Here is a 26,108-nt window from a genome sequence, read left to right on the forward strand (position 1 = left end):
AATAGCCAACCGCTGTGGTGGCACAACCCCGTTGGGTAAGAGAATATATTATGCATGTGTAGGGTGTAGTCAGGGTATGATGACAGGCTGATTTTATTAGTTGTCATGTAATTCATTGAAGTACAGTTACTCAATTAAGTACAACTTCAAACAGTTAATAAGTGTAACTTCAAACAGTTAATAAGTGTAACTTCAAACAGTTAATCAATAAGTGTAACTTCTTAATTTGCAGCATACTGTAGCTGTAGTGCACTTATGGAAAGCCAAAACCAATCGTGTTTAGAATTCCGTAGGTCATATTATATGCAAATTCCTCATATGGCATCCTTTGTACAGGGATACCGATTTCATTTGCACAAGTATTAGACCTAGGATGACGTCTGTCACTGTGAAATACCAAGGATGGCTTGGGGAGGAAACCCATTGGTGGCTCTTCAGCCATGCCAGTAGCAAACACCACAATGTCTTCAAGTGATATATGAAACGTCTCTTTGGCTTGGTCTCTTGGGTCTGTCAGCTCCATTGTTCCTTGGCAGTCTATCAAATGCAAAATTATCTATTTGGAAACAGAACACTAACATATACTCACCTTCTACAGCCTGGGTATAATTTACCCAATGCATTAACGCAGCTTCTTGTGCATCTCTAGTATTTGAACCCAAAGCAGAAAGACCGGCTGGGAACATCTCGTGAACTGCATCTGCTGACAGCTTCAATGGTTTATAATATACAAGTAGTGGCCTGAAAGCTTCTGGATTGTCTTGTGCCAACTTTCCCAGCCCATAACCATCAAGACCACTAATTATCTGGTCAAGCTCGGCCTTAATAGAATAAATTGTGTGCATTGCTAATGCACTAACTATCTCTTCTCGCTGGTTAAATTTTATCATCTGACTTGGTTGACAAATGCCACACTCATATCGGAAGTTGTATTCCTCCGAGTCCATCAAATTAACAAAGGACTCCTCATCTTGCACTTGTAGAAGCTATAAAATACATAATTAAGGCACAAGTGGTATAGGGATCACAGCAACATTTTTCATCACATGTATGGTTGTATCCAAAACAGCAAAGCTGCAAAAAATGAATGGCCTTATAACAACTGGGTGAAAATTGCACTGATGCTAATATAATTATAAGCATAAGCATGCACAGCATTGTAGCCATTTCTTGGTTGTCACCATTCATTTCACTACTTTTAAAACTCAGGTGTATTATGGCAGCACTTTTTAAAACAGTTTGGCCGTTTATGATTTTCACTAGGAATGCACTGATTTTGCTAGCAAAATATTTGCACATGAGCATGTCAACATTAATATAACACCTGTACCTGTAAATGTTGACATGTTTTGCTGTTAGAATTTCTATGCTAACAATGCAACACCAAAATAATGCAATTGACTATGTTGATCACTGTCTACCAAGCTGTAAAATGTGTGCAGCCCCTAAAAAGGGCAGGGGGAAAAAGGCTACCATGGAAAGGGGATGTGTCCCTCCCATATGCAAACAAAAATTAAGAGCAGGAACAAGGTTTCGTTGGTAGAATTTCAAACCATAGATAAACTATAAAACAGTTAAGAAGATAGTTCTTTGTGGTTTAAGTGGTTTGTTTCCTTAGCAATGAAGACTGTCATAAATGAATTACAAAAACTACAAATATAGTCAGAGGAGGTTGATCACGCATCATCATTCATCTCATGATCTCAAAGGAAGGGTTAAACTAATTCAACCTTCACACCTCTTAATATTCTAAAGGACGGATAGTATACCTATACCAGAGCATCCCAGTGATATTACAAGCCTTCTCAGTACAATGCACTGCTTTCCTAGCTGCTAAACAAGCCTTAACACATAGAATAATGCTTGTTTGCATAATTTTGCGTCATAGGATTATGACACGTGACCAACCTCCTCTGAAATTATAGTATTAACTGAATGGGTGCCTATAAGTAGCAGCACATCACCTTGTTTCTTATATTTCTGAGTATTTGTAATTGTTACTTGTGTACCTTTGTTAATTTTCTTTGCATATTTAGGTTCACCACATCTTCTAATTTCACTTTCGTTCTCTCAATCCCATACAGAATATAATCAGCTACAATATTAGCAAAGAAACTAGGGCTAGGCCCACCATTCACCAAAGAAGCTCCTATCATATAGCCAATATATTTGAACGTTTGCTTTGTGAGTGCTGCAACATTATGCAATGGAACACGAGCTGTATCTGGACCACAAAACAATGAATTATTTCCACAGATTTCCCCAAGTAACAAATGAAAAAATTCCCGCAGGGGTCCTCCAGCATCAACAGCAGGCTCGCCCAAAAATGTGACTCGGAGATGCTTTGATACAGGGAATCCTCGTTTAAAGCAGCTTAAAACGTCCTCCCAAATGTGTCTCCTGCGAGCCTTGATTCTGTGCACATCATCTCTGTCATCTGATAATACCTCACTGCAATGGGCCCTAAGAAGTACTTCAATGGAAGTATCGCTTGTTCTATAAAGTATTAGTTTTATTTCATTTATTAACGATCGTAGTATACTTACAGTGCAGTTCTCGGTGGTGTCAGCAGTGATATGTTAGGAGATGTTGGGCTATTACAAGAATCATCATCTTCACTGTCACTTGACAACAGACTGATGAAATTACTTTACAATAAAGATGCAGGATAAAAAAAGTAGCTATCATCATAATTTCTCACTTGTATGATTCAACCCTCCAGCTGATTTGTGGCGATGGTGTTGCATTGTTGTTACCAACAACAGGTGTTTCCTCCTCAAATGGCTCAGATGAGGGCATGTCACTCCTCCATATAGGGCCAACTGGAAATCTGCTGTCATCATCACTGTCACTGTCATCTGACACCTTCTCTGTCTGAAAATAATGAAATGGAGTAAGAAGGCAATGTAAATTTTCTTTTTATAGCACACAGTTCCACCATTTATTATTGTTTGATTACAAAAACATAGACCTGCATCAAATATGCCAGCATAATAAAAAGCATAATGGGCTATATACAGTTTTCTGGTGCTGTAAACAGCTGATAATTTCAGTCAAAAGTTATGCTAGTATGGATAGTGGAAGGTTATATCCCTCTACTATTTCACATAATACTCCACCAACTTTAATCAAAAACCAGACTCTAATTAAAGAGCAATTTTAATACATTTTTGTAATATAAGTATACCTGTTTGAATATTCCAGGTTTTTTTCCCTGTAATAATTTTGTACTAATATTACTGTAACTTCTTGCAAGATCATTGGATTTTATAGAAGGAAGTACAGTAGACCTCAGTAATCCAAACCCCTTTGTTTTCAGGAAATGCTTAAAGTGTTCTGAATTGTTTGGATAACTTAAGCCCATACATTGAGTTCTATTGAAATATTCTAATAGAACATACACTGAACCTAAAACACTCTAATAGAACAGTCCTTTTAAATTTTGGATAAACGAAGGTTGGATATTTGAGGGTCTACTGTAGATACTCTTTGTAAAAATATATGGAACAACTTCCAAAGCAGAAACCTTAAAATTGCTCTATAATTTTCTTTAGCTCATGAGGTGATTCAAGTACACAGTTATGTTTTAATTCACTAAACTATGTAGGAATTAAACATATTGTACACTCACTAGCATTCTATGGGATTCTCATGTAACCATAAATGATACACCCACCACATTTTTTCAACATAATATTATGGCCAACTAAACTTTGTATCACTGGTAGTAATTTAGGTAGCTTTCAGTATTTTTCAAAGTTTGATGTTCATTTTGGAAGTTCATGGCGAATTGTACTACCTTTTGGCGATAACTCACTTTTATGCAGCTATACTTACTGGCCCATTACAGTCCATAGATTATCTAACAGTGTAGGAGATTTGAAGCTGCTAAATCACTTAAGAGTTATAGCATGGTTTGTGAAGAGCTTTAAAGCATTACTACACATGAAATCACTGGGAAAGTAATAATGTTTTTGCCACTGGAAAACAGCCAGCAGACACATGGGAAGGGACAAAGTCATTCAAGAAAGGCTTACTTTAAAGATCAGAGTGCAGTGCAAGGAAACAGTTACTTAATTTACACATACTTTTAGTATCACTAAAAATGCAATTAAGAGCACTGTTTTGGTATCTGCCTCTGTGTCCACTACTACCGAACTGTTCTAAGCCCAATACCTAGCTTATCCAGTAGTATACTGTACAAAACTGTTGTGAAGTTATAGTATACTGCAGTGAAACACCAAAGAAACCACAAATCATTAGCAATGTCATTCAAGTGCCATATACCAACTAAACTGGCAGAGTATTGCAGATATCAGCACCAAACAAGCTTACTTCCACTAAGCTGATGTTTGCTACAAGCCTTATAGAACTAATACAAATTTGATGCACCTTGTGGATACGAAGGTTGGCAGTACCAAATATATCAACAGTGGCACTATAAACCAAACACAAAATCTAGCTTTGGTGAAATCGCCATTCAAATTTTATGCTACATATTATGCAATGTGGTACAATTTTGGTGGTACACAGGTTGGTTTCCCTAGCTTGAATGGTTTCGACTGCCATAATCTTAATTTCTTGAATATAGATCGATATTCCCTAACAGAGCAGTCAGCGGAAAATTCAAATTGTAATAGATTAAGAGCATTGTACCTAGTTCCTTAGCTCAACACTCTCTATAAAAGAACAGTCACGCTGTAGGGAAATACTCTAATAGGGCATTCACCGTTTTAAATTATTATTATTAGAGGTGTACCGATATACCAATACATATCGTATTGGTGGCCGATATAGACATTTCTACTGTATCGGTGGGAGCCGATATTGCTGCTAAAAACCGATACGATACACCAATATATAACCAAACTATCTTGAGGACACTGTCCAATGATTAAGCCACGTTATAAACCCTAATATTTAGCTAACAAGGGTGAGAAACAGTAGTTATCTTCTTTGTCTAAAAGCGGTATGCTATGCAAAACCATATCATTACATGCATAATCACTGTTTTGTTGTCACAAAGCTTACCAATTATACAACAAACACACATAGTGGTGAGCCTGGGGAAACAGCAATAAAATGAACCAAGAACACAGCATAAAACAACCACCCATCTCTGCAAGCCATCAGAATGTTGGCAGGGGCATGTATTAAAATATTTGTGGGTGCCTTATAGTCTGAGCTGTCAATAGAGGCCACACTACCATGGGTAACCAAGCATAGCCAATAATCTTAAGACTGTCCTCAGTAGTTAAAATAAAGTTGAACATGGCATATGTGGTTCCTCAAATATAAATAGCTACACTTAGTTATATCGGTATATCGGATTGGTATCGTATCGGTTTCAAAATAATTCATCTCATATCACATCGGATCAGTTTAGCTTTCTCATATCGGTACACCTCTAATTATTATAAGGAATATAGTTAACCTAGAAGCATAATTGGGGCAAGCCTGAGTAAGCCCAACACTAGCGAGTCGATGGTACGTACAGCTGTTTACGGATTACAAGAAAACATGGACAACTTACAAATGCTTCCATATAAGGCTGGTACATACATTCAAACAAAAACCGGCATGATTTACTGACACTCCATATAAGGCTAGTATGTACGTTTATGACACAAACAAAAACCGGCATGTTTTACTGGCACATTCCTTTATTTGTGCATTGTCCAAATGGATGACACAGATGATAGAGTTGAATGGCTCCATAGATGTCGCACAGAACTTAACAGATTGTGAATGGAATTAAAGAGAAACAAGAAGCAGAACTGAGAAGAGTATGCAAGAAGAAGGAAACATGACAGACATAAGATGAATGAGATGACAGCAGGAATGGGTCATGCACTGGAGAAATGGGTCCAATGGCTACTGTAGTTTACAAGTGTATTGCTACCTTGTTGTCTGAGCATTCTGGACAGTCTTATAGTAGAGCGCTTCACTGACTGAGGTGCAAGTTAATTTTTTCTTTACTCCGCTCAGCAAGAACTTGTCTAAGGGGATCTAAGTCATCTTACCATCATTTTTGTTCTTTTAAGGACTCAGCAGTTGACTTAGTAAGTGCTGAGAGTCACTTAGACTTGACTGATTAATTTTTTTTTTATTATCTACTGAACAACATAATTTTATGACAGCAATCATTCTTCTCCATATACAAAATACCAACACAATATAGCGTATGTATACATATAGCTAATCTTCAATCTATAAATACCTTGCTTAGGCTCTCCCCATGATGTCATCTGTATGGTACAAGCATAACAGAAACACTGAAAATATTGGGAAATTGTCTGCTTGGTAAAAGTTTTAAGCATATTTAACTCAGGTCTACAAAAGTATATTGGTACAAATTATATAGGCTAAGACAGTCATATATACTGCACCATGCATAGTGTATACTGTACCTTGTCATTACTATCTTTTAGATCAAGCTCATCCAGTGCCAATATATAAATAGTTCCTGACTGCCCAGACAAGCGAGCAACCTGGTAAGCTGTCCATTTAAAAGATTCACTCTGTGCAGGTATGGTCAAAGATTTAGAACCACCCCCAGTAGATTGAAGGTACTGAAACTGAAAGTTTGCATCGTCTTTCATGGGTCCCTTAAATATTGATCTAATTTCCCTTGCTACATCTTCTTCTTCCATCACAGATGTCATATGTAGCTTCCCAATCAAGCCACAATCAGCTAGCTGTGCACGATACTTCCCTCTTGGATAACTTAAAACACCACCACCTTTTCTAGGGGGTAAACACAGAACATCTCTGTCCCACTGTTTAATAACTTTGGCTTTCTTAGGTTTCCTGTCCATCGCAACATCACGTCTTCTCCTAAGATAAGAGGGCAGAACTGTCACTGCTGTATAGTCCCTATGTAGGTGATTCAGTCTTAATTCCAATTGTTTCACTGAGTACATTCTAGCTATGCTTACCTACTTGACGATGGTCTCGAGTTTGTACTCGACCCGGTAGCGAAGTTAGTGGTACCCGGTGAAGTGGAATTAGTGTGAGCTGGGGCCGAGTTTACCGCGACGGTGACAGGACTGTTGGTAATGGCCGTAGAAACTCCACTTGTATTGTTCTGATTCAGCGCAAAAGCGCTCGCAATAGTGGCCAAAGCTTGTGCCAAGTTTGCTGGATCGCTGGCTGCCATGTGCTCCGTTTCCCCGCTTCAACTTCAATCAGTCACGTGCCAGTACCAGCAATTATATCGCTACTACTTCAATTTAATATCGATATGTAACAACAATGTGTGTCAAAAATAGTATCGATTTATATATTATAGTATTAATTTACAACAGTGATTTATACAAGTGAATTTATAAAGTACAACAATGATTTATAAAATACAAAAATAACCAAGTAGTAAAGTATATCCATGATTTATAAATCATAATGATGATTTATAAATTATGCATGTATGGTTCATAAAGTATGTTATTGATTTATAAATCATGTGTATGATTTATAAACTATACACATGATTTATAAACTATACACATGATTTATAAAGCAGTATATTGATATATAAATTAATATTATAATTTATAAATCAGTGTTTATACTTTACAAATAAGTGTTATAGTTTACAAATCACATGTATAATTTATATAAATCAATGTTATAGTTTATAAAGTATGTCAATGATTTATAAATCAGGTATATGGTTTATAAATCAGGTATATGGTTTATAAATCATGCATATGATTTATAAAGTATATGTTCATGATTTATAAAGTAGTGCATTGATTTATAAAGTATGGTTATAGTTTATAAATAAGGCATTTTTGTACAATTTTGGTACAAACGGCACCCCATAGTGCAAGGGGTGCTGGTTATTCCCGGAAAAAAAATTAATGCTGAAATCATCGAGACTATTCCATCACAAGATCAGTAGCGCATGTGATGCATGGTGGAAATGGCGAAAGAGTGTTGATTTATTAAGACTCCCGGTGGTGAGTCGCGTGGCCAGTAAAGCAGAAACGCGCGCCGCAGACAATGAATGACGCGATCACTACACGTGAGGATTTTACAGGAACGAACGTTGTCAAATTCGGCCTTCCTGTAACTCACCCGTCACTTATGCTATCCCTCTGAAACTCTAGAGTTGAACTCATTGTGTCACTAGTAACTACGACACAAGTAGTGAAGCAAATCTATGCCGATTGTTTCGTGATCGAAATTGCCGACATCAAAGGGGAAGTTTCATTTTTTTAATCGCATGCGGTTAGACGTAACCGCAGGTATATGCCTTACGTTTCTTTGTGCATTCCGAACATTGATGGCCCTGCTATCACTTCAGTATTCACTCAATCGCCTCAAGATTCACATCATAAATTTCACCATACATGATTACCCTACACTACAGTCGTACTTTCAGCACCAAACGAAGTTTCAGTCGTCGTAGAGGCCAAATACAAAACCTAGATTTTTTATATTTTTTTTACAAAATTCTAACTAGCTTAACTACCAAACTAAGTACTTTAACTACAAAACTAGCTACGTTAACTACAAAACAACCTTAATTAATAACTTAGTTCAACAAGTCTATGCCATCTTCTGGGCATAAGCCATAATGTCTCAGGATCATTTTGGCATTATATCGCCAGAGAGTAACCGACAAGCGCTGAAGCAATTGTTTCCTTGCTAACTGTCTGGGAATACCACTTTTACAGTAGTACGGTCGGCAATCGTGGATAAGGTTGATAAAGCAAAGGGTGTCCAAACACCAAACGACTCGCAAACCAGGGGAAAAAATTCACCACCATGGTTGTTAACAGTTTCCAAATAATGGTCATCCTTAGCCTCCTCACCGGCAGCAGCAGCTACCCCAGCCTTAGATGCAGCAGCGGAAATAAAGGAAGGCTGAGTTGTGCACCTGACAGAGAGGTCAAAGTAAGCAGGATGGCCTAGAGTAAAATCAGGATGGTAAATGTCCCCAGGACGAGATTGATCAGAGGCAGTACTTTGCTCACGGAGAACACCAGGGTGATCTTGCAGTAGAGCATGATGTACTATAGAAACTAGAGCATCATGGCGTTGGATACGTAGTGGGCCATGAGAGCAACCAAGCAGATGGTCACCAAACTGATCTATGACAGACAACCCAGATTGTTGTTTTCCGCAAACCTCGCTTGGCTTGTAGGGCAATGTGTCTTTAAACTGTTCTAAAAGTTTCGTTCAGATTGAAAGATACGTTTTCGTGAATGGCTAGTTTGAATTTAGTCGCCCCCACGTCATTTGCTCTCTAATAATTTTACTCGGAATTTAAAGAATGACGCGAGCACAACTACGGTCACTGGGTATTGATGAACTGGCGCTCTATGTAGTTAGCTAATCAGTGTATATAGCCACAAAGAAGCCGGTGTGCTGCCATAGATTAATTATATAACATGGGCGTAGGAACGATTTTTAGAGTGGGAGGGCCAAAGGCATCCAAAATCAGCTAACTATAAACTGATCAATACCCATGCACGCTCACATTGATAGGGCTCCTGTAATTCAGTTCATACGTGCGCTTATATACAGGTGTTGTGAAGTGTTATCACTAGCTAATAAATATGACCCTAAAGCTACAATGTATGCACAGCTATCTGCTCACTCCCTATTCTACTAATGGCTGCTATACAGTCTATTTCAGGTTGGTTGTCCACGTAAGCCAAATGCAAAAATATCACGTGAATAGAAATAAACCATGAAATTTCACGCCAGGCGGACGGCGTTAGTTTAAACTGAAGGCTACTGATCCCATTGGCTACATTCAAGCACGTGACTTTTAACACTTCGTTTCTCTAGTCAACCAAGCGGAAATAGACTGTACCTACTGCACGTGCCCGATGCATGTATATATCATGTGAGAAATCATGGTCACGTGAAGGTCTTTCCTTTATGTTTATTGTGCAGTACCTCCACTACAAGGATTATAACATTAACAGTGGTATCTGCTAAGAGAAACATCATACCTTGAAGGAACTGGATTATTCGCTGTAGCAGGTTCCGACTGTGAGGATCACGTGAACCCCACACCACTACTGCATTCATCGCTGGCTACTCTCATTTACATATCCTTGCATGCCTCTCTTTTAGATAAATCAACTCTTTACCAAATTTAATAGTCAGTACTTAGAAGTCAGCAACTCCTGTACATTCACGCACTACAATGAGACTGCCCTCTTAGATCTGCTGCTATCCTTCCATTCGAGCGTAACCTTTCCCATAATAATACCACCGATGTGGCATTCTTTCCACTATTTAAGTTTCAGGCTCCAGGAAAAATATTTGAACAACAGATGTCACGTGCAAGGACTAATCATAAATAAAATTATAGGCGCTTTTGGGTGTAACAGTGAATGGCTTGACAGTTGTGGAGGACTCGAGCGGGGGAATGGTGATGCCAGTGCTGGTACGTAGTGTTGTATGGCTTCTCGTACGGATGTATGTATTTCTGTGTATATAGCTTTGGCTGATTGTTTCAACCTGAGCTAGGTCACCCCAAAAGTGGGGAGGGAGGGGGGGGGGGGGCAAAACATGCTTTTGAAAATAGTGTGGGGGCCATAGCCCCCCCCGGCTCCGACGCCCTTGATTATAGTCCATAGATATAATCTATGGTGCTGCATATGATACCATCGTTCGTTTTGAAATTTGAATTTAGTCGTCCCCACGTAATTTGTCCTCTAAGGGTGCGGCTTAAAGAAAGACACAAGAGTACAACTGCGGTTACCAGTTGTTGACACTAGCTGTGAGTAATTAGCACATGTACCTAGCCTAAAAGGAAGTGTGCAAAATCACCTAATAATTCGATAGCACCCCTACACAAAAGTGTATTTACAACATACAGAGGACACATGAATACCAAACACTTTTCACAACAATAATGTAAGAATTGTACAATATAACTGCTATGAAAATGTTATCCAGTGGCCCGCCATGGTAGCAAGTCTCACATGGCGGCATGTATATTCATCCAAACACAATGGGAGTAATGAGTAAGTACGATGACAAGTTGATATGACTCCATTTGTAGAATCCAGATGAGTGGGTGTGGCTCCAGTATGTCTAAACAGTTAACGAACATTCCTGTTATAAATATGTGTTAGAGTTGCAATATAATAGTATAGTATTTATAGAACTTTGCGTGGGCGAGATCAAAGGGAACAGTGCACTTTAATTTTCATAAAGTACACTCTCAGTCGGCCAACTGCTTCATCGACCACAAAGAGTGCTTTATTGCACCGTAAAGAGTGCTTTATTGCACCGTAAAGAGTGCTTTATTCGTTCAATAAAGCACTCTTTGCGGTGCAATAAAGCACTCTTTGTGGGCAATAAAGCACAGTTGCCCACGTGCCTCAGTGTAGGCTAATAGCCTACGGGGATTGCGCCAGTACGACTAATCACCCAAGCCGGTGAAGGCTGATAGCCTTGCTGCGCTGAGTGATCAATCACCCCAGCAGATACGAGTTTTACCACTGGATTGCTTTTATAGACATACCTAAATGCTTCGATGATGGGTGGGAGAAGATAACGTTACTGTTACGTTTGTTAATGTAAACGGACAACTCCTGGAGATATCACGGAAATACTTCACCATGTGACTCACAATAGAATCGATTGTGGGTTGTGAGCAAAACCTGCCAAAAGACGCGATGAACGTCTACTATGCCAAACTATGGTGAAATACGCGTGAGTTACTTTGTTAAACTAGTTTGTGTGCGTTCAGGCTACTAATAGTTCGTGCAACGCTTGTTAATTACGAGTCCTAGTGTATGGTGAAGCTACACGACTAGAAAGTTCCATAAAACATTTAAAGCATAGCCTTGCTCGTGCTATATGAAAAATAAAGTACTCGGCGCTTGGCCTCGATGCTAATAAAGCACTCGGCTTCGCCTCGTGCTTTATTAGCATCTCGGCCGCGCGCCTCGTACTTTATTTTTCATATAGCACTCGCGGCTATGCTTTAACATATACTTAAATGCAACAATACATAGTCTCCATTGCATCACTATCAAACGACACTAAGTGGAGGATATTGTTGCGTACACTCTATCAGTACAACCTGTCTTAATGGCCACCAGTATAGAAAGACAACCTCTCTTGAAAAGATTCTAATTGAGAATTTATACACTGTTACCTGCTTATTGAGTGAAGGTGGAAATAAACAAGTTCCACCATAATTTATACACGTGATCTGATCCTGTATATTCTGTCAGTGGATGAGATCCACTTGGCCAGGACAAAATGTGACTCAAATGTCCTGGATGATCCATACTCAACCCGCTTATGACCCAGTGGCACAATGGAATTGAGTATTTATAGAGAATACAATTATATTTATTTCAAAGATGTGTGGATGTGTGGACACATTACAACACATTACATGTACATACAAGACATGCTACGTACTGTTTTATCATTTCAAGTCACCACATTATGTACGGACCGGTCAACAATGCTTCATAGTGCCCATCAGCAAACCTGAAGAAAAGTTACGAAAAATAAAAATTCACATAAGTACAATGAAACCTCAATAATATGGCCAACTGTGGGACCAAAAAAATTGGCCTGAATAACATGGTGGCTTTATTAATGAGGTCATGAAGTACTGCTTAGCTATATTTGGGACCTACTAGAGGTGGCCAATATAATGAGGTGGTCTTATTAAAGAGGTGGCTGCTAAGTGAGGTTTCACTGTACATACAGTTCACAATGGTGCACAATATTAATGGTTAACAATATACACTGAAACCTGCAGGTCACTTATTGTGGAAGTTTGCTCTCTACACAAAATGACACACTCAGAGATTGTATTTAGATGGATGATACAGTAACGCATTGTGACTTCAATACTCGTGATGTGTCACTGCTAGGCAGCAACCATATACATGGCAATGCCACATCGCACTTGCTCGCACACACAATTTTGCTCATGGTTTTACAAATTGATAATTAAGGGGTGTGGCAACTAGCTGTTTCACTCGCAAGACTGTGTGGCAGCTGTTTCCCTTCTGTACAAGTGGCCACCAAGACAGGTCCACTGTGGATGAAAGCCAGGCATTAGATATTTGGTATTTCATGTGTTGAAGGCATTCCAGGGCTTCTGGTAGTCTCAAATCTCACCACAGTTTAACTCAGGCAGTGTTGTGGTCACCACCAAACTACTGGAATGCTGTGTTATGTTCGTCTTATGCTTGGCTACTATATTGTAGAACTGAAATGGATACTCTGAAAAATATATCCTATGGATAATGACTTCATCACTTTCTTCATCAGGAGCTTATAAGGACCAATGGTGAAACTTTTTACACTTGGGGCTGATGGCCAACTGCCTACGTCTGAAGCAGTGCCTTTGGTGCTCTAACAGATTGGCTGCCCCCTTGCTGCCAGCACTCACTGTCTCATATGCTGTCACAAACTAAATTCATCTCTATAGCCAGTTAGAACAGCATGCTTCTTACCTTTTTTAAGGCCTCAAAATGCAGCCACCTCTTTAAAAGGCTAGGTCAGAAAATTTTGTCCCTACAGCCTGAATAATGACCAGTTTTCACTGTACTATTAGTGATCATGGGGGATTATTTATTAAGATACTAAGATATACAAACACTACAACCTCTAAATATAGTAGTAAAATTTTTACCCTGGTACAATGTCTAATAATCGTGAGAGACTCTACTGTGACAAATACATGTTTTATCATGATAATGTGCTAATCGCCTTTTTACAATTAAAACCAAATACATGTATAGTTAAACTCACCAATTGTTCCCTTCAACACGAAAAGACAAGTAATGAGAACAGCCTCGCAAGCCTATTTTGTTGCGCTTATTTAGTAGTAATATAAATTTTAAAGGCGTTTATTTACAACAGGACATGATTACGCGGCCCTCTATTGTCTCAGTACATACTTGCCTTTTCTTTACTATTTCTTTCATTTCACAAGATCTCTTATTGATATGGGCAGGGGCGTGGCTTCTTCATTTGAATTAGCCAATGCTTGAAGTAGATCGAGATACTCCTGACAAAGGTCCTTCATTACATCCATCTCTACCAGCATTTGAAATCACTGAACAAGGAGTTTACAACATTCTAACCAACTGTGATCCATCAAAATCTCCTGGTCCAGACTCCATACATCCACTTGTACTAAAGACAACAGCAGCTGAAATTTCTCCTATGCTTACTTACATATTTAAACAATCGCTAGAAACTGGAACTGTACCATCCCAATGGAAACATGCCTATGTCAGTCCAATATTCAAGAAAGGCCAAAAATCTGACCCAAAAAACTATCGCCCCATCTCATTAATATCAGTAATATGCAAATCAATGGAACACATTATAGTAAGTCAAATAATGAAGCATCTGGAAGATCAAAATATTCTTTCTGACAGACAGTTCGGATTTAGGTCTAAGCACTCTTGTGAGTCACAATTATTTATCACCATCAACGACATTGCCAAACAAATAGACACAAATTTACAAGTTGATGCTGCAATACTAGATTTTTCTAAAGCTTTTGATAAAGTATCTCACTCAAGACTCCTCTACAAACTAAGGCACTATGGAGTAAGAGGGAAAATATTACACTGGCTTGAATCTTTTCTTCATGGTCGCACACAGCAAGTTGTAGTAGAAGGTTCTAAATCATCTACTTGTGATGTAACATCTGGTGTTCCCCAAGGGTCTGTTCTTGGACCAGTTCTATTCTTGATTTATATCAACGACATCATTGCCAACATCCAAAGTGAGATCCGTCTTTTTGCAGATGATATCCTTATTTACAAAACCATTAAAACACCACAAGACCATAAAATACTTCAAGATGATTTAAACTCACTGACAAGATGGGCAACTGACTGGATGATGGAATTCAACATCTCCAAATGTAAAATTTTACAGATAACAACACACCATAACAAGAGTACTTTCACATACAAAATGTCAGACATTCCACTGGCTACTGTCGAGACTGAGGAGTGATTGTCTAAATTATATTGCAAGCAGGACTTGAACATTTGTAATGTGTGTTATTATTATGATGTCATCATTATGTGCACGTGATATAATGTATAAAAGTGTACACTCTGTTTAAATTATGACCAGTCTTATGTGAGCCAAAACGAAGCGAGTTATCCCTCCGAAACGATTGAGCCTTGGCGTCCTTCTGTCTTCGTTACAGTTGGTGCTGTGACCAGGATTCTGGGCGATGTCCGGACCAATAAGGAAGATAGTAGGACCCGCTAAGGCCCGTCTACAGCAGTACATTGAGTCAGCGAACGGTTTGTTGGAGAATAAACCCAAGGAACAGGAACTGGACGAATACGAGAGTGAAGTAGAAGATTTTCTGAACAGGCTCACGACTAACGTTTCGTTGCTAGAAAAATGCAACAAAGACTGGTCGAACGTTCTTAAGGAAGCAAAAGGTGACGCCAAGGCTACTGAAGAGAAAGAGTATTCTCGAGCGACAGATGGCGAAACTGGATTTATTGAACTTATGTTTGCCGCCAATGAAGTGATATCCAGATTGAAAGCAAGAGTAACATTAATCTCAAGGAAGAGAGAACAAGCCAACTACCAGAAAATGCTAACCTCAACACAAACTAACCTTCAACCTATAATTGACCATGCAACTGTACAAGCTACACGGGAAGTACAAGCTGCGACCTTGACCTCTTCTTCATCAGGTGATACCTTTACAGTAAACAATCCACAGTTGTCAGTACATCTTCCGAAGTTGCATTTACCGATATTTGATGGAAATTTGTTAAAGTGGCCAGAATTTTGGGATATTTTTCATTCGTCCGTTCATAAGCAGAAGATACCAAATGTGTCAAAGTTCAGTTATCTCAAGGGAACTCTCCGAGGTGTTGCCTCTGTTGCAATTTCAGGCATCTCTGTAACTGAGGAGAACTATGACGTAGCACTCAAACTTTTAAAGGAGAGATTTGGAAGAAAGGAATCAATAGTTGAAGTGCTTTATGCCAAATTACAGAATCTTCCAACCTCTTCGTGCAAGTTCAGTGACATTCAGTACACTCACAATAATATTGAGAGAATATTGAGACAGTTGGAGTCACAAGGTGAGACAGTTGACAATCAGAGGATGCTGGTTTACCAGATTTTGAGCAAGTTCCCTTTGGAAGTCATTTTAAAGTTGGAAAGCACAAAACAATGTGATGAAGAATGGACAATGGAATTATTGAGACAGTTATTGAGTCGATATGTGATTGTTCAAGAGAATGCTTATCGAAGAGTGGCTAATGCCAAAGGAAGGAATTATGACTATCGACCTGTAAGACATGAAGGAGGACAAAAGGAGAGTCAATCCTTGTCCGGAGGTGGTAAGCAGTTATTGAATCAGGCATCTGTTGACACTTTTACTACTAATGTACAGAGAAGAGGTAGAAGTCCTAGTTGTGTGTTCTGCAGAGGTGACCACTTTAATGATGAATGTGACAGAGTTAAAACACTTGCTGAACGTAAGCGGAAACTGATAACTCAGGGTCGTTGTTTTCTTTGTTTTAAGGTTGGACACACATTTACTGATTGTTCATCACCTCAGAGATATGGTTGTTATTATTGTGGGAAAAAACAACACCATAATCGAGCTATATGCCCACAAAGATTTGGTGATGGTGAAGTGAGAAAGAATGTTGTTCCTGACCATGATGTTGGTAATGTAGTAACAGAGGGGAGTCAAGATAAACCTACTGAAACTCTTAATGCAAGTGTAGGCACTGATCATGCTTTAATTGCTTCTGGAGAAAAGGTCTTGTTACAGACAGCAGTTGTTCCTATTCAGACAGCAGATGGATCAGCAACCATTATGGCAAAAGTTTTGTTGGATAGTGCAAGTCATCGTACCTTCATAACTGACCAGCTGGCTAAGAAGTAGAAGTTAACTTGTGATCGTGAGGAGTTACTGTCTATATCGACCTTTGCTGCAAGGACACCTCAGCAGGTAAACACCTTTGTTGTCCACTTTAATGTGATAACTAAAAACAATTCTTGTTTACCACTTCATGCTAATGTGATAAATAAAATTACAGGCCCAATACAAAGGGGCCCAATACAACCATCAGATCTAGAGTTTTTGCTATCAATTTCTCCAGAGAAAATGGCTGACACTGTTCCCAAGGATGTAGAGCCGGTGAATGTTGACCTCTTAATAGGATCTGATTATTTTTGGACCATCTTGGGTACTGAGAAGTTGACACTTCCATCAGGATTGTTTTTGATATCCTCAAAGATAGGATACATTCTTACAGGAAAGTACAGTATCAGAAGTTGTCAACAACATGTTTCAAGTTGTCTTGTGATGACAGAGGTTAATAAGATGTTACCTGAAATGAGTATGGTTTCATGTTCTGATGATTCAGTTACTTGTATTGAAGACTTTTGGAGATTGGAAACAATTGGAATCAGCGATCCGTTGGACATAACTGATGATGATAAAGCTCTTGAAAGATTTAATTCCTCGATTTGTTTTGAGGATGGTAGGTATCAGATACAGTGGCCATGGAAATATGAGAACTTGGATATTCCTGAAAACTTGGATATTGCAGTTGGTAGACTTAGATCTTTGGCAAGATGTTTTCAGAAGGATAGAAATCTACTTGAGAAATATGATGAAGTTATTTCTAGTCAAGTTAAGCAAGGAATAGTGGAGAAGGTCACTACTGATACAAGGACAAGTCAACAATGCCATTATCTTCCTCATCATCCAGTGATCACACCAGCTAAGAGTACAACCAAACTGCGTATTGTGTATGATGCTTCAACCAAAGCAAAGAGGGGAGAGAAGAGTTTAAATGAGTGTCTTCACAGAGGCCCTGTGTTATTACCAGACTTGTGTGGTATCCTACTTCGTTTTAGGATCCAGCCAATTGTCATGCTTGCTGACATCGAGAAAGCCTTTTTGCAGGTTGGTATCCAGGAGATGGACAGAGATGTAACAAGGTTCCTCTGGTTTAAGAACTTACAAAGCTTAGAAGTGGTTGAAGAAAATCTGGATGTTTACCGATTTTGTCGAGTTCCATTTGGAATTATTTGTAGTCCCTTTTTGTTGGGAGGAACAATCAAGTATCATTTGAAGAAGATTGGCACACCTGTTGCTTCACAGATTAGTGAGAACATCTATGTTGATAATGTCCTACTTGGAGCTGGTACTGTGAAAGAAGCTCACAAGATTTATTTTGAGTTAAAGAACATTTTTGGAAAGGCATCTATGAATCTAAGGGAGTGGATCTCCAATTCATCTGAATTCCTTGGTTTGTTACCGGAGACTGAAGTTGTCAAAGGAAGTGTTGTTAAGACCTTTGGCATGCCATGGAATTACAAAGAAGATAACCTACAAGTTGGAGGAGTTAATTTTAGTAACTCGGATGTTATCCCTACAAAAAGGGAGGTATTGAAAGTAGTGGCTAAGGTTTTTGATCCACTGGGTCTTGTTACTCCGGTGACATTTTATGGGAAGGTGTTTCTTCAAGTACTGTGGATGGAGAGTGTGTCATGGGATGAGCCTTTGTCAGAAGAGTTATGTAAGAGATGGAATGAAATATTGACTGAATTGAGACTGTTGTCTACTCTTAAGATAAATAGACGTGTTGCCAATGTGGACACTACTGAACAGTATAAGCTGCTTGTGTTTTGTGATGCATCAATGAAATCTTATGCAGCTGCAGTGTATCTTCGTGTAGAGAAACATAGTTCTGTCAAGGTAAACCTTATCTTTTCAAAGATGAGATTGGTTTCAAAGGGTACCCATAAGATGAAAGGAAATATTACACTTCCTAGACTGGAGTTACTTGCTGTTAACATTGGAATACGAGCAGCAAATTTTGTTGCTAGGGAGTTGAAATTACCATCATTGAGACGGATTTTGTGGACAGATTCAACATGTGTTTTACATTGGTTAAAAACCAACAAGCCGTTGCCCACCTTTGTTGAGAATAGAGTGAAAGAAGTGTTAAAGGAATCTGATGTTATTTTTCGATATGTACCATCTGACCAGAACCCTGCTGATTTTCCTACTAGAGGATTGCTAGTGTCTGAAGTTAAGGAAGCCAAATTATGGTGGAATGGGCCTACGTGGCTTAAAGATGCAGAGAACATCTGGCCAGAATGGTGTATACCTCAATTGACACCCGAGATATTACAAGGATTGGAATGTGGGGTTCCAAGGGCTTTGTATGAAACGACTTCAGTCATTAGTCATGATGTTGACAATGTTAACTCAATTTGTGGAATTGATGAAAAGAAGTTTTCCTCCTTGAGAAGACTTTTGAGAGTTACTGTTTATTGTTTAAAGTTTATTAGGAGAAGAATCTGGCTTACTTTGACACAGTCGATTAGGGAATCAATTGAAAGGAGGTGTAAGTTATTGTACTTTGTGTTGAGTTCATTGTCTGATGGACAGTCAGTTTGTGCAAGTGATTTACAGGTAGCAACATTGTTGTGGGTGTCTGTTGTTCAGAAACGAAGGTTTGCTGATGTACTGACTGCTATTGAGAAAGATAGAAAACACTGTTTGATACACCAGCTTGGTTTGAAGTTAGATGTCTATGGAGTGTTACGATGTTATGGACGATTTCTAAATGCTGAAACTACTGACAGTTCCAAATGTCCAAAGTTGCTACCACGGCATGAAATACTTACACGGTTACTGATTAAAGAAGTGCATGAACGCTTGATTCATGCTGGAGTTGCACATACGCTTTCACAAATCCGTGAGGAGTATTGGATACCTCAGGGTCGAGTAGCAGTAAGAAGTGTTTTATCATGTTGTATGATCTGTCGTAGACACGAAGGTGCCCCTTTCCCATTGCCACTGATGCCCCCTTGGCCCCGTGAGAGAGTGGCTAGATCTGATCCTTTTCAATTTACTGGACTTGATTACTTGGGGCCAGTGTATGTTAAGGAGGGAAGTCAGTTACATAAGGTTTGGGTTTGTTTATTCACATGCCTAACTGTTAGAGCTGTACATTTGGAGTGGGTATTGGGTTTGACGGCTGAGCAGTTTCTAAATTGTTTGAGAAGATTCATTTCACGACGAGGAAAGCCTGATTCCATAATTTCAGATAATGCTCCTCGATTCAAACTTACAAATACGGTGATAAATCAACAGTGGAGGAGAGTTTTTACAGACAATGATTTGTTAAGTTATGTTTCTAGTGAGGGTATCAGATGGAGCTTTACTACAGCTTTGGCCCCTTGGCAGGGTGGCCTTTATGAACGGTTAGTTGGGATGGTTAAGCGATGTTTACGGAAAGCTTTGGGAAGAAAACATTTTACTTTGGATCAACTAGCTACCTTGCTGACAGAGATCGAGGCAGTACTTAATTCGAGGCCACTAACATATGTGTATGAAGACTTTCAGTCGGGCTTTACGTTGACACCGTCACATTTTTTGGTTACTAACAGGAAACTGGGTCTTCCATCCACAGAAGATAGTTATCATACAGATGAGGATTATCAACCTAAGAGAGATACTGCAACACAATTGTTTACGACTTGGAAGAAAGGCCAGAAGTATCTGGATTTGTTTTGGAAGGTTTGGAGGGAGGAGTATTTATTGAGTCTCCGAGAAAGTTTACCTATCTATCACAAAAATTCAAGACACTCAACATTAAGAGTTCCTAAAATAGATGACATAGTATTGGTGAAAGATGATAACATCCCTAGATGTAGTTGGAAACTAGGTAAAATTCAGAAGTTGATAACTGGACGTGATGGTCAAATTAGATCAGCAGAGGTTCTTTTACCAAGTGGTGGTGTGATTGCTAGAGCTATATGTCACCTTTATCCACTGGAATTGCCTAGTAAAACAGATGAACAGATAACTATGATGGACAATAGAAGATCTGAGGATGATGTTACTGAATATGATGATATCAATAACCAGGAACAATACTCTACTAAACATGATAAGAAAAGGAAGGCTCATTTGATCGCCCGACAACGAATACATAAATGTTTGAGGGATAACCCAACTTCTATTTTATTTGCTCTCCCGGGAGGATGTCGAGACTGAGGAGTGATTGTCTAAATTATATTGCAAGCAGGACTTGAACATTTGTAATGTGTGTTATTATTATGATGTCATCATTATGTGCACGTGATATAATGTATAAAAGTGTACACTCTGTTTAAATTATGACCAGTCTTATGTGAGCCAAAACGAAGCGAGTTATCCCTCCGAAACGATTGAGCCTTGGCGTCCTTCTGTCTTCGTTACAGCTACAGTATTAGAACACAATTACCTTGGAATCCGTCTCCACCACAAATTATCATGGGATCCTCACATCAATTACATCTGTAAGAAGGCAAATCGACTCCTTGGATTCTTAAAAAGAAATCTTCACAATGCACCATCAGAAATTAAAGAACACGTCTACAAACAATTGCTATTACCATCATTAGAATACTGCTCAACCATCTGGGACCCCTATCATCACACTAGTATTAGTAAACTAGAAATGATTCAACACCGTGCTGCTCGTTTCGTTTTGAACAAACCCTGGCACAGATCTAACCAAAACCATGATAGCATCACAGACATGTTAACCAGTCTTGAATGGCCTACACTTCAAAACAGAAGAACAATTGCTAGACTCACCTTCCTATTCAAGATTGTCAGGAACTTACTAGCAATACCTGATCATTGCTTACCGTCACCAACTCCAGTGTCCTCCACCCGTGCTCAACATCCTCTCAAGCTAACTCAATTGCAAACAAGAGTTGATGTGTACAAATACTCCTTCCTCCCTCTAACAATTATTCAATGGAACTCCCTTCAAATTCCTAATGTCGACACAATAGATCTTGAAACATTTAAGAACGCTGTAAGTAATATAATATAATATGTGATTGTAATGCTCATTAGCGTGTTGCCCCTAGTGGGCTTTGCTAATTAACAATAATAATAATAATAACTCTAATAGAACAGTCACATTTCTACAAACAAGTGCTATATTTTTATATCGTAAAGTCTAAGTAGCTAGTATTTTAAACAATACAATCTGATGCTAGGTAGAAGTTGTAATTATGATAAATATTGATTGCTGTGTTACAGCTGTTTTGTGACTGCTCTAATAGCGTATCTTGATCGTTTTAATGCAGTACAAGATGAAAGGCAAAGTGTTATTAAGGGCTTACTAGTTAAAATGGGTGTTAGTTGACTGCAGTTGCATGCCACTAACAGAGCCTCCCAGAGAAGTTAGGGGGCCCAGGGCAAAGAGTTAAAGAGGGGCCCAGGACAAAGAACGGTCTGGATCTTGACTGCTCTATTAGAGTATATCGATCTTTCTTTAAACGGGTATTCAAGGGGCCACTGATGGGGCCTCCTGGGCCCCCTTTCAGGCTGGGGTCGGGGACAAAATACCATAGTTACTCACTCATGTGGGCGGCCCAGGCCACTAAAATTAGTTACATTTTAATATTCTGTCACTGTAACCTGGGGTTTCTGTTAAAACCATGGAAACTCACTACTGTTATCAACAGTGCATTGCTTATTCTAACAAAAAGTATTGAAATCCCATTCAAAAACAGCTTATAGCTGTAAAAAAAAGTGCGTGTCCAAGTAAAGCAGAGTTAACTGCGACAAAAGTAATGATATCATAATGCGGTCATGTATGAGGTGTGCAAGTTATAAAATTAATATTAGCTAATCAGATAATACAATGTTATTGTTAAAGTGTTAATGAGAACTATGTGCATGATGCTGCTAGTTTTTAAGTGTGTGAGCATCTTCATAAATGCCACACAAATTTAATTCTCAATAAAGCAATGTGTATATATAGATTCTCTGATAGCAATAAATAGTTTGAGTTTGGTCGCCTTTCCTGTATACGGCAATGCTATGAACAAAGGAAAGGTGGTCAAACTCAAACTATTTATTGCTATCAGAGAATCTATACACATTGCTTTATTGAGAATTAAATTTGTGTGGCATTTATGAATCGAAGATGCTCACACACTTAAAAACTAGCAGCATCATGCACATAGTTCTCATTAACACTTTAACAATAACATTGTATTATCTGATTAGCTAATATTAATTTTACAACTTGCACACCTCGTACATGACCGCATTATGATATCATTACTTTTTGTCGCAGTTAACTCTGCTTTACTTGGACGTGTACTTTTTTTACAGTTATAAGCTGTTTCTGGATGGGTTATTATTACTGGGCAGGCAGTGTTTACTGATTATGCCCAGGGGAGAAAATTACAGGGGGAAGTACAAGGGGGGAGCATATGTACAATTAGTTATTTACAAATGATTAGTTAGCTACAAATGTTATCTAGAAATTATTTCTTATCGGGTTGATAATGAGTTCCAATCAATGCATGATAGTTCTTGGAAAGTAGCTATTTTGATATGCTGTGGTGTTAGCGCTTGGGTGGATAAAGTGAAGTGGATGGTGTGTCCAGTTGTCCTCAGAAAATGTGGTGGTATATTTACTACACCAGCTTTGTGTACAATATCATGGAAGAAGGATAATCTAGCAATCTTACGGCGTTCTCTTAGAGTGACCCAATTTAGAGATTCTATCATAGTAGTTACACTACTATATGTGCTATAGCTGTTACATACCCATCTTGCACTTCTCCTCTGTATTTTCCAATGAATTGATATAAAATCATATTGATTGAGGCAGACGTATTACAAGGCAGCAGCTCAATCAAATTATATTGGTTGAGGCAGACGTAACTTCAATTTATTGCAAAGCAATAAATTGAAGTTAACATTCCTTGGTGTGAGCGTAGAATGGATACAGTGCAAATCTACGTACCATACCATAGTAAATGAAGCCAGCGTTCTTTAGTGATAAACTAGCCTTTCGAGTAAAGTAATTAAATTCAGCAACACAGAATCCTTGAGTTGACTGTGAGGTCCATTAGAGAGGCATTGTATATTAGCAGTGCTAGTACCACAAACTGAAATCAACACTTGTTTCAGGTAAAAGTTGAACCAATCTTGTAGGATACATGAAATGTAATGACATCATAATGATTCATTGTAATAAACTGGTTTGACAGGTTTGAGATCACGAGATCATGCCATAGTGCATGGACAGAAAAAACTTTTTCCCTCCCTCCCACCCAAAACCATGCATTAAGTATATGTGCCAGTGCACATGATGTTGTATGCGCTTGTACGGTTGTCCACATAATGTATGTATATAAATTGAACCTTTGTATGCATAACTTAGTTACATTGTTTGCTTAGTGGTTGTACATCCAATTACTGATATTGAACTTAGATATACACATATATAGTTACATGGCAACTGAGGACCAACAGCAGGTGGATGGAGTGCTAATTATCTGTGCATAGCCAAACCAAACCAATTACGCTAAATTTAACTTATATGATTATTCATTGGTTGCTGCTATCACGTTGTGTTGCTATGCATATATGGTGCATTGCTGCAATCTTGTACTAAATGGAACACAGATTTGCTTCATGGTCAACTGTAAATCCAGTTATGCCATATACACAATGCTTGTCTGCGTGGCTTGTGCAAAAGTTATTATACCCTACTCCAACAATTTCCTCAGTTGCCCTTTCCCCAAAGTACTTGTGTATAGATGTCTGTATGAATGTTATTTGTGTTTTGTGCTGTTATGTATATTTATGGCAATGGTGCAATGTTATGTGGTAGATATTTGCATGAGTGTTTGTTGTTTGGTGTTGTTATGTACATGTTATGGCTTTGTGGAAAATGTTATTGTGGTTAGAACTAGGAAAAAGTAGGCAATAGAGCTAGGTGTGGTGGAAGGGTGGTGTGTATAGCTAGGAAAACATTATATAGTCGTGTCTATTTTGTATGCACACATACTAAGTACATGTTAAGTGGTGATTACACCCGAGGGTGTGCACTGCTCGAATATGCCGAGTGCACACTGCCCGGGGTGTTTCCACACCAATCAGCATGTTAATAGTATTTTGTCATCAAGATTCCATAAAATGTACCAGAGTTAATTCACAGAAACAAATGGAAGTAATTGACTTTAAAATCAATATTATAATATGTATGATTATTAAGACTGTTTGCAGTATGTATGATTTTCTCAAGTAATAACAAACTTTTGAATGCTACAATTTCATAGTAAAATAACTTTTGAGTGCTACAATTTCTTAGTGAAATAGCTGTGCAGAATTAATTAGAGTATAGAAGCGTGTGCTTAGACTTGGAGAAGGTTAGACTCAGTGGTAGATACAAATGTTATACACTGAGTGGTATGAGGCCAAATCTGAAACATATTTTTAGTTTCATTGTGTGTGTCATTGGAGAGGAGGGGGCTAAAGCTGTTGCTCCCAGTCCCTTTTACTGCTTTTGCTTTTATATATACAACCCAATAAAATTATTTGGGTCAATTCAAACAATTTGCACCATGTCTCCCTATACAGTAGAAATGGGAGATTGAATTCCTTTGCTGTTCCCTATTTTAAAGTGAGAAATTAGTTAGTCCAGTTGTATTCTAGTACATGGGGTGTATGTCTCATCATGCAATTCATAGCCAACATTTCAGGCATCATTCTTTCCTTTTGGTATATACAAATTAACTAATGATCGGTTATGTTAGGAACAAGTGTGGAGGCAAATTAGGAATTACATATCAAGACAAATGGTAGTGTGTCATGCGGCCAAGAAAGCCGGCAACCTTACCGTGAGTATATTGACAGGAAGAAAGAAAACTGCCTTTTCATGTGTGCATAGCTCCATGGCCCCTTCTTCAAAGCACACCATTTTTGCATTATAGTTATCCCCCAGGTAGGGTATGCCACACAGCAAATTTGATTAAATTCGTACAGCCATTTGTGAGATATGGGTGTTCAAAATTTCATTTTAATTTCTTCATTTTTTTCTTCTTATGCAGTATGGGGACTATGGCGGCTTCGATTTCTTTTCACACACTTAGCAAAAATTGCTATAAAATGCAAATATGTAACTTGAGATTGCCTCAATCTTTGGCACACTTAAACGACGAACGTGTAACAGTGGATTCAGGTACCAAGTTTGTTGTGAATCTGAGGAATATTCAAGGTGTTATGAGCATTTATTCACGTAAAAAAAAGATCAAACTTTTGTTACAGTTAC

At 38.5% G+C, this 26,108-nt stretch overlaps 3 protein-coding genes across 4 annotated transcripts; 2 read left to right on the forward strand and 1 right to left on the reverse strand.

Moving 5' to 3' along the window:
- Positions 1-56: 56 nt before the first annotated feature.
- On the reverse strand, positions 57-7,300 carry LOC136240259 (uncharacterized). Of its 2 annotated transcripts, none has more exons than XM_066031196.1 (7): positions 6,939-7,300; positions 6,411-6,837; positions 2,702-2,874; positions 2,547-2,648; positions 2,010-2,496; positions 590-986; positions 57-537 (listed from the first exon to the last, which is right to left on the reverse strand). In XM_066031196.1, the coding sequence occupies exons 1-7, from the start codon at positions 7,157-7,159 to the stop codon at positions 254-256; spliced, it is 2,091 nt and encodes a 696-aa protein (XP_065887268.1). In that variant the 5' UTR covers positions 7,160-7,300; the 3' UTR covers positions 57-253. The 2 variants fall into 2 exon arrangements, with proteins under 2 accessions (XP_065887268.1, XP_065887267.1); XM_066031195.1 differs by having other exon boundaries at positions 6,411-6,876.
- A 7,634-nt stretch (positions 7,301-14,934) lies between these two features.
- LOC136240746 (uncharacterized) lies at positions 14,935-16,503 on the forward strand. Its single transcript, XM_066031785.1, has 2 exons — positions 14,935-16,340; positions 16,394-16,503. Exons 1-2 carry the CDS (start codon positions 15,206-15,208, stop codon positions 16,402-16,404), a joined length of 1,146 nt encoding a protein of 381 aa, XP_065887857.1. The 5' UTR covers positions 14,935-15,205; the 3' UTR covers positions 16,405-16,503.
- Positions 16,504-17,116: 613 nt separating this feature from the next.
- LOC136239877 (uncharacterized) lies at positions 17,117-21,031 on the forward strand. The gene has a single exon (XM_066030623.1). The coding sequence runs from the start codon at positions 17,117-17,119 to the stop codon at positions 21,029-21,031; it is 3,915 nt and encodes a 1,304-aa protein (XP_065886695.1).
- The last annotated feature ends 5,077 nt before the right edge of the window (positions 21,032-26,108 follow it).

Source organism: Dysidea avara, chromosome 12, assembly GCF_963678975.1.
Source record: "Dysidea avara chromosome 12, odDysAvar1.4, whole genome shotgun sequence".
Taxonomy (NCBI): domain Eukaryota; kingdom Metazoa; phylum Porifera; class Demospongiae; order Dictyoceratida; family Dysideidae; genus Dysidea; species Dysidea avara.